The sequence below is a fragment of the Numenius arquata genome, chromosome 2, assembly GCF_964106895.1.
Source record: "Numenius arquata chromosome 2, bNumArq3.hap1.1, whole genome shotgun sequence".
NCBI lineage: Eukaryota > Metazoa > Chordata > Aves > Charadriiformes > Scolopacidae > Numenius > Numenius arquata.
This window is the reverse complement of record NC_133577.1, coordinates 99615424-99624722: the sequence shown is the minus strand read 5'-3', so window position 1 is coordinate 99624722 and position 9299 is coordinate 99615424. Positions and strand designations below refer to the sequence as shown.

The following is a 9299-nucleotide window of genomic DNA, read 5'->3' as shown; positions in this document are numbered from 1 at the left end:
TACTCTTTCTTTAGTAAGAAGATAAGAGTAAGCTCATTTATATTATGCATATGAAATCCACAGCAGTTCTTGGTAAAATATGAGATTATATTTGGAAGAAAAATTCAAACCTAAAACCACAGTAGCGTTGTATAGAAAAGCTTAGCATCACCACAACTTAAATCTTACCTTCTGTATATGAAACAGCTTAGTAACATTAAGTTTTCCAGAGTTTTGTTTTTCAAACAATTGTACATGTAGGTCACTAAAACAACTAGGAAAATATCTAAAAGAATCAAAGAAAAAAAAAATTGACTAACCATTGTCAATGACTATTTTTAAAAGCCTGTATTGTCCATTTCTCGCTCCAACAAAGGTATCTTTAACACTTCCACTAGCTGAAAAAGAGAAAAGAAAAGTAACCAAATTAACATACCTCACTTCCCTAGGACAAAGAATATTCACAAAGGTAAGAGCAACACTGGAAAAGTGTACAACTGGCCCTTCAAAGTTGGGCTGAGAAAGGAACACAGGAGTGATGTTCCCAGTATGCTGCATACTGTTCCAGCCACCGACATGCCATAAAAACATGACAGGCAACACTACAAAAGAGCCCTGCTTTCTAGCATACCATATGATTTTCAACATTGTGAAAATTAAAGGTGACATCACATTATCACTCTCAGGTTTCCGAGTTAACACAGCAACACAATAAAAATATGACACATCTCAAATTACAATAGCTTCATGAAGTCTGCAGGCTTAGTACAAACTTTCAGACAGAAACATTACGCCTGCCAGGAAAATTTTAGAGCTTGTCTGGCAAAAGTGACGGTCTTTCCTGACGACACCTCCCTGATGAGCACCAGTGAAGGCTGACACTCATTGCTCATCTTTCATATCACCTTATCTTCTTGTATGTATCTTGATGACATTGTTCAAACCTCAACCTATTGCAACAGGATAGCTTTATAATGAATTTACAAAGAAGATATTAAAAATATTTTTAAATGTCTGTAATTCACATTGACATTACACAGCAAACACGACAGGCTCACTTCCCTAAGCACACTGAAGAACTGTGCTTGAGTCATGTGAAGATCATTCTTACCTCAACTGCTCTGCTAAATAATCTGAGTGCAAATCAGTTTAATTATACCGTAGACAGGAGGTTATACAGCATTTATTCAAGAACATTTATTGCAAGCTGGTCCTTTAAGTAATCCCACAGCATACAGCATAGGATCAGCAAAACAAACATCAAACCAGGAAATAAATAAAAAGGATTATTTATAGTCAGGTTGAGGCCAACTGAACAGATGGTCAGATGGTATCCAGCAACATTACCGCCCATATTCAAAACATTTTAAATTTACGCCCATCGAAGTGATGCCCAGGCCCATTCTGAAATTCCAAAACGGCCTGGGAGGGAAAGGTGGTATTAAACAAACTGAGCTGCATTGGATTACCAGTCCAACCTCACCTTCATCCCAGTTAGAATCTTCCCACTGACCAGTGCAGACCCTCACTGTAATTTGCTGCCAGCTTTTCTAGTCATCTCTGCCAGTCCTCACTATTCTATTCAGCACGCAAACATTGTACCACTTTCTAGACCTTTCATTTCCCCCAGGACTTTTTTTTGTCCTCTTCCTCTCTATTATCTTTTTGTTCTTTATTCTCTTATTTCAAACCTACACACCAAAACAAGCCCGAAATACAGCAGTCCCTGCACCATTATCAGAACTATGACAGTTCCTGAAGAAACATTTTGAGACAAGGTATTTGAGAAACCATATCACTATCAAGTGATCTATGTTTTTTTTGCTCATAAAGGTTTTAAAATTCTCAACGGAGTGCTATTATTTTCTACTTAAACTTTATGCTTAGCAGAGACCTACGGAATTAAAATTCGAGTTTATTTCACAAATATTTTACATGGAATATTATTTTAAAATTATTTAGAAGACTGTGAACATATTCTACTGTATTTTCCCACAGCTCAATGCATTCTGCAACTTTCTACACTATTTATCTGCACTGGCCTGTTTGAAACTCCAGTCCTTTTAGCAACTGCCTGGTACATATCACTGTCCCCATGACTTCATTTCTGTTTCCAGAAAAGAGCAGCCCATGCTGCCAAATCTTGCAATTGTTTATGAGTGACAGTAGCCTGTTTGTAGCTAAAGCCAGCAACAGCACAACAAGGGATGCTTTGCTGCAAACAGGACCCCTGATTAGTGCCTGCTAAAGCAGGATCCGTGCAGGAAAGCTGGCAAGTTCTCTACAGCTCTCCTCAGAGGACAAAAGATTCTCAAAGACATGAAGGAGAGCAGCAGAAGAGGTTTAGCCACTCTTCTTGTTTGTGGTAAGCAACAGGATATTATTCTGCTCCTCCCTCCAGCATTGCCTGGGGCAGGGAAGAACAAGGGAATGAAGAGCCACTATAACAGTTTTTCCCAGCCTGGGAAAAAAAGCTATCCCAGATGCACCTCTAGCCTGAGAAGGGTTGAAGAACTTAAAACAAGAAGCAGCAAAAAAAGAGCAAAGACTGGCATGCAGGTGAAGGAAAAGAAGAGAGGCAAAAGGGTGCAGACCAAATGCAGCCAATGGACAAAAAAGGGAATAGAAGAGCAGTTAAGAGCTGCTGTGGCTGGGACAAAAGTCACCTTCAACAATAAATATGGGAGAGCAGGCAAAGTACACGGTACGAGTCACCAAACAAGCAGATTGCAGAAATCGAGACAGTAAAACCTGACACCCCCCATAATCCTGCAGTATAATCCCTGTTTAGCAATTCTGTGATTCGGGGGGACATGGTAATACCGTGAAACAATAACATTGTCTTTTTCTAATTGCTCCTCACACCCTCCAAGGCCTGGAAACGTGGGGGAAAAAGGGTTCCCCCCGACTTTTCCCCTAACGGGGCTTCCAGCGATGGGCTTTTTAGTGGGCTTCCCTACTCCGGGGCTCCTGGTTCTCCTCAGGGCTCATGCCACGACGGGCCCGGCAGCGACCCTCGGCATGCCCGGTGCTGTCCGAGCCATCCCAAACCCCGGGCAGGCGACAGCTTCTCCAAAAAGCCGGGAGGTGCCCGGGGAACCCCCGCCCCCCCGAGCCCCGGCTCCCACCGCACCGCTCCCCCGCCGCCGCAGGACAACCTGCGCCCGGGGAAGTCACCTGAGCCAAGGCGGGGGGGAGCCCCCCTCGCCTTTTGCGGGTTTCTGCGGTGAACAGTCTCGTCAGCCGGGTCCCCGCCGCTCTCCGGCGGTCAGCCGCGCGGGGAAACCCCGCCTGACGCGGGACGAAGCTCCGGGTCGGACCCCGCGGAGCGGCGGCCGCCCGGGGCCGATGCCAGCAGCACTTTTCCCCCTCGCTCAGTTCGCTTTCCCCCCCTCGCCACCCCGCGGCAGAGAGAGACGGGCTCCTCCAGCAGCCAACAAAGACCCCGGCAGGGGAGAAAATTCCACCGGGAACGGGCCGTTAAACGGTCACAACGGCCGCCCCCCCGCCCGCCTTCGCGCCCCAATCCGACCCGCGGGGAAAGGCGCTCCGCCCGCCTCCCGCTGTCATGAGGGGCAGGTGGGCACCGCGGGGGTACCTTGGATCCCGGTCTGGTGGGACATGTCGCGCCGCTGCTCCGCTCCGCGCCGCGCCCCGGGGCAGTGCAGTCCGCTGCTGCTGCCGCCGCCGCCGCCTCCCGGCCCGGCCCGGCCCGGCCGCGCACACGTGACGCGCCGCCGCCACTCAGCGGCCGGGAGGGAGCGCGGCGCCTTCCGGGCCCCGCCGGCCCCGGGCCGGGCCGCAGGGCCCCGGCGGGCGGCGGCTGCCGCGCTGCTGCCCCCTACAGCAGAGCCCTCGCCGGGCGCCGCGCCTCGGCTGTGCCCGCTCTCCCTTCGGGGATCCCGGAGGAGTCCTCCGGGGAAGCGGGGTGCAGCCCTGTCCCGTCCTATCGCCCCCTTCCCCAGCCGCCCCAGAGCGTGTGGCGCCGTCTGCAGCGGGGCAGGGCCCTGAGCCGGCCCTGCGCTGCCGTCCTCCTCCCGGACAGAAGTGGAGATGCGCCCCGAAGGGTCGCTCGTTGGCCCAGGTGCTGTCAAATCACTGAGGTGAATTTAGTTGTTCTCCGGGAGTCTGTCCTGGAGACCTCCCGCCCTCCCTTGGGGGCAGCAGGGCAGGAGCCACACGGTGGGACGGCAGCTCCTTGGCTGTACTGTGAATTTTGTCTCAAATAATCACCTGATAAAGAGCCCAGAAATCAGGGGGCAGAGCCCAGAACCATGGCTCTGTCTGCTCAAGCCCTTACCCCTGACAAGGCAGTCTTCCTCTGTCAATTTTGCATTATTTGCTACTTGGTGGCACTGCAAGAACAGAAATAGTGACGATTCCTTCCAGCATAGATCTGGCAGTTGAGGCACTCGCCTGCGTTAGCAAGGCAGGGATCCAGGCAGAGAAAGGGTGCACCGGTTTCTCAGTGCGTGGCCTGTCCACACAGCCAAAGGCTTTTACGCTGGTTCAACCTGTGTTGATAAAGTTTCCCTAAACTTTTTCTTTTAAAGTTCCCAGTGAAAGAAAGTCCTGCGCCATGAATTTAAGCGTGCTCGGAAGGTAGGTTTGCTTTTGCTAGCTTTCACAGGCATATCTGGATACAGGTTCAGAAGCACCCTCTAACAACAAAAAGGTGGCTACTATCTCTTCTTTAAAAATGGCTTCTGTGTCCTGTAGTCAGCATTTTTAATCTGTGCCGTGGATTAGACTCCAAAGGCGAGAGGTGCACAGGCAATTGTAGATGTAACAGGGCTGTGGGCACTCAATGTCCTGATGCTGAATATTCCTTCAGATTCCCGGGAGTTAGCAGGGGTTTTATGGGTCACTCTACAACCTGAGAACATAAGAAATGCTGTGACGGGGCATACCAAATATCCAGCCAGCGGACTAGGCAAGAATAGAAGAGTAAGGCAGGCGCATGGTAATCCTTCCCTGGCTCACCTTCCCAGCCTCCAGAGCGCTTCAGCTCAGGAATTTCTGAAGTCAGCTGTGTTGATAGATGTGGGTGCCTGCACTTTCTCAGATCCCCAGTTTGGAGACATTGGGTGAGGGATTTAGTATCCTATTTGGGAAATGTGAAATAGCACTGTAACTGTAGTATGTGAGCTGTGCTGTGTAATGCTAGTCCAGCAAATACAAAGTCACTATGGAGACATGTCACCAGCTCGTGAGCTGGGACTAACAGTGGTGACAATTGCAGCGGTCGGGGAAACAGAGCAGCTGCAGTCTATCTTTTTTTTTTCTTTCTTTTCTTTTTTTTTTTTTTTTCCTAGCAAGGAGGCTGAAAGAGACAGGGAAAAGACCTCATGTGAAAGAGAAATGAGAGACAACAGGTGCCTCACAGGTACTTCTAGTTCCTCTATTGTAAGCCTCCAGGAGGTTATAAAAAAATAAAGCAACTCTTGGAGAAGAGCTTTTCCGAGAGGAAAGGAGTACCGGATATCCAGCCAGAGTGGCAACCAAAGATGTAGTGCTATCACAAGTACTTTAAATCAGTTGATCCGCAGCCTGCCATGGGTCCTATGTTCTTGGTTCCTCCACTGTGTTGTTGCTAGTTTTTGTAAAAGATGGATTTGCCAGAAAATTTACAAGGGAAAAGGAAGTTTTCTGTGATAGACAGATGTCCTGAAAAGACAGATCAGTTCCTTGATCTGGTTAGTCATGTGACCCCAGGAACACTAGTATTGGCACAATGTGGTAACAAAGATGCGTAGCTAAGACTGTGGAACTATGCTTTCAATGGAAACCCATGCTTATACTGGAAATATCAGAGTGGTATGAGACTATAACTTCTGTCACTGTATTGAGATCACCTTGGCTATCTGAGGTCACATCACATCAATTCCCACCAGTCTGTAAGACGGCTCTAAAGTACAGCAGTGGGATCTTAACATCTGCCTCATATGAAACACGGCTGGTACATGTTGGCATTTCATAGCACCTTTTTTGGAAAAAAGATAAAGTGAAAGTCTAAAGTATTTTTAAAAATTCTTAATATCACAAATATTTTTCTATATTACAGGGTTTGATATTTGTCAAAGAAAAGACGTTGAACAGAAACAAGCACAAGCAAGTAAAGATTTTATGTCTATTGAAGATGCCAAAACTTCTGAATTTTAGTGTACTTCAGAGTCTTCCTAAAATGTCTTTGATTATTAAGCTCCTATCCAAATCATAAATGTCAGAATAAGAATAGGGAGGTTTATTTGTTAGCATACGCATTAAGTGACTTTTTTCTTTTTGTTAGTCGTATTTTCTTCCCTGTACTTGAATTAATTTTTTCCAGTATACATTAGGTTTTATATCTAATTAAGGCTGTGATTGTTTTGGTAGAGACAGCATATTGCAGTTTCCCAAATTTTAATAAGATTCTTTTAACCAAATAATAAATGACATTTTAAAAAAGGAAATATTTTTAATAGATTTTGGTACAGCATTTGCTATATGACTTCTGGGTCTTGTTTTCATTTTCAGTCTTCATTGTCTTTTCCTATAGATTTACTTCTTCATTGATTTAACAATGCTCTATTTACTTATGCTAGTTTCTTAAATGCTGTGGTTGTAATCTCTATGGAATCCTCCGTTAATTGTGTTCATAGTTCTGTAATGGTATGCAAACATTTTCTCCTGTTGTGATGTTGCCAGGAAGGCCTGTTCCAGGTTTGACTGTAATTGTCCACCTGACAATGGAAACGCACATGGTTTTTTTACCTAGAGTTTTCACTACTGCAGTCCATACCTATCTTGAGGTGACACTTCCAACACTGAACACATTTCCAACAGCTGAAGAGTGAAAACCTTTTTACTAGGCAATATTACAACTTCATTTTCTTGCTATGGAGCTCCATTGCTTGTAGATCTCTATCCTGATGCTCTTCAAAGCTTCAGTTTAGATTATTCTTTTCCCTCATCAGCATGCTTTTTAAAAATAACTATATTTTCATAAGATAATTATAGTATTAGAGAGTTAGTCCATCAGCAAGATGAACTTTCTTCCATATAGAGTAAGAATGAATATCAACTACTTCCTTCAGAAATATGTGAAAAGTTCATTTCTTCAACTCTGTTTGCTTCCAGTAATCTCCATTCCCACACACCCGTAGACAGCTAAACAAAGAAATTAGAAATCACATGGCTCCTAGAGTCAGATTTGCTCGTAACTTTGAGGATATGTGTGAAAGGTGTTCCTAGCAAAATAGACTTTGATTTCTGAGCATGCCAGTATTATCTGTTTGTAAGTCTCAGTATATGTAGCTCTAATCAACGAACACACTATGTTCAAGTCAAACAAAAAGGTATTTCTTTGTGATGGCTAGAGCTTATGGATAGTCTGCTATTAAGAAATATTGCTATAGGAACTCATCGCTCTCTTGCCATTATAGCAAGTGGTTTTTATTACAGTGTGGACAGCTCTCACTTTATGTTCATCAGTAAGTCTTTATAGCCTATGAATATATCACTTGATTTCTTTATGCTCTGAGGTATTTCTGTTCATTTCTCGTAAATGAGCAAATAAACCATCTAACTCCTGTCTCTCAATATTCATAATCTGAGGGGCTTTTCTTTCTGGCTGCTCAAACAGCTGACACAATAGGCGTTGTCTGTGGGTGGCCAGGAACGTGCTAGATAGACAAGTATTTTAAACTGAATTACAATGTAGTAGGTAGCCAAGTCTGAGGTACTGGGGTTTTCCTAGCCACTGCCCTAGACAAAACCAGCTTTGCAGCAATCGGTTTTGCTATCCTAAAAGTTATAGACAACTGATTCTTGTCATGTTTTGGTGTGCTTTGATAACAAGAAGTAAATGTCCCATGAAATAAACTGAACAAAGCACAATTTGTGGGAATTCCCATATTTTTTACATCTTTCCGTTCTGTTAATTGCTTCCAGACATTATTAAGGAATTGATTTTGAATATGTTTTGTTGATATCTTTGTCCATTTCTAGCCCTTATTCTGATCTGGTAAATATGTAGATAGACAGATGATAGCGATAGATGGTATCTCTACATTCTTTATGCACAGCTTAACAGGCAATATGATGGTCATATTGTTTCATGCTCTCAGTGATTTTTAAATTTTGAAATTTTTCAAATTTTGTTTGTTCTTTCGTATACTTATCCTAATAGTAGTGATTAACTAACAAGTAAATACAAAATCATTGCGCAGAATGATTTGTGATCCAGCCACTCTTTTCGGATTTTCTGTTCTGCCTCCATGTGAATGCATTTCTGAAGTGCAATAAACAGTACAACAAGTATCTCTGCAGTGTCAATTTTGCCTTTTCTCGCAATGTGGGAAAAATGATTTTAATTATTTAAAACCTATGTTTGCTTTGTCAGTTATTGGTGACAAGTTTTAAGAAGTTTCCTTGTGTGTAGAGTGTACAAGAGCTTTTCAGTAATCATCTTACATGATGTTCAAAGTGATTCTTGGGTCAAAGAAAGCAAGAAAAACTTTGTAAAGACCTGGACAGATCCTTTGGAATAATATGTAAGTCACAATTTCCATTTTAAGCTATAAGGACAAAGTTAATGCATGTGTGCCTTCTTCCCAGACCATCACAGGCCTGGGAAGATACATACCAAGATTATAAATTTGACCAGATTCTAGGGGAAGACTGCACAGAAAACAGAAGCAGGACATGATCTGCTCCAGGAGGGCAAGTGACTAATGAGCTATACTAATTATTTATAGCAAGGTGTATTACATTGCTGTAGCCCAGATCGATAACGATAACAAAGCAGTAACTGAAGCCATGATGTTATCTTATTTTGACAGGAATGAAGTCTTCTTGCCACCAAGAAGCTCCACTTAAATAATGTTTATATTTAAAATGAGCAAGAACTCCAAGGCAAATGTGAGCTGCTGTTTGTGTTCACATAAAACCTTCCTCTGGATCTCAATCTAGAAAAAATTGTTCAATATCCTTTTTTAATTATTTTTTTAAGAGACTGGGTATATTTGATATCTTTAAGCAGCCTGTCCTTTCGTGTTTTCATGTCAATTAGGGCCACTCTACCTTCCACTCCGTTGGATTTGCTAGCAATTTCTTGATGAGAAAGAAAATGTGCATGGGACTACTTCAGTCCCATTTGGATGATCATACTGACAGCCCAGCACACGGTGACTGTAGAAGGGCCCTTTTTAGAAAGCTAGTGAGTCCTGGCAGAGATCCACCAAACACAATGCTGTCCAGATTTCGAGTAGATCTTATCTGCCAAGACTGGTAATTACCTCCTGCAGATGGGTGGCTTGTCTGGCCGGTAGTCATGTGTG

General features: G+C 44.0%; 1 protein-coding gene across 3 annotated transcripts in view; it reads right to left on the bottom strand.

Moving 5' to 3' along the window:
* TWF1 (twinfilin actin binding protein 1) overlaps nucleotides 1-3682 on the bottom strand; it is a 22613-nt gene extending 18931 nt beyond the window's left edge. For 2 of the 3 annotated variants that reach the window (XM_074165749.1, XM_074165767.1), the window contains exons 1-2: nucleotides 3578-3602; nucleotides 300-377 (exon numbers count right to left, since the gene is read on the bottom strand). In XM_074165749.1, the coding sequence (XP_074021850.1) occupies nucleotides 300-377; nucleotides 3578-3602 (103 nt within the window). Of the gene's footprint in view, nucleotides 1-299; nucleotides 378-3577 lie in introns of all 3 variants that reach the window. The other variant, XM_074165758.1, reaches the window with a different exon arrangement.
* Between the last annotated feature and the right edge of the window lie 5617 nt (nucleotides 3683-9299).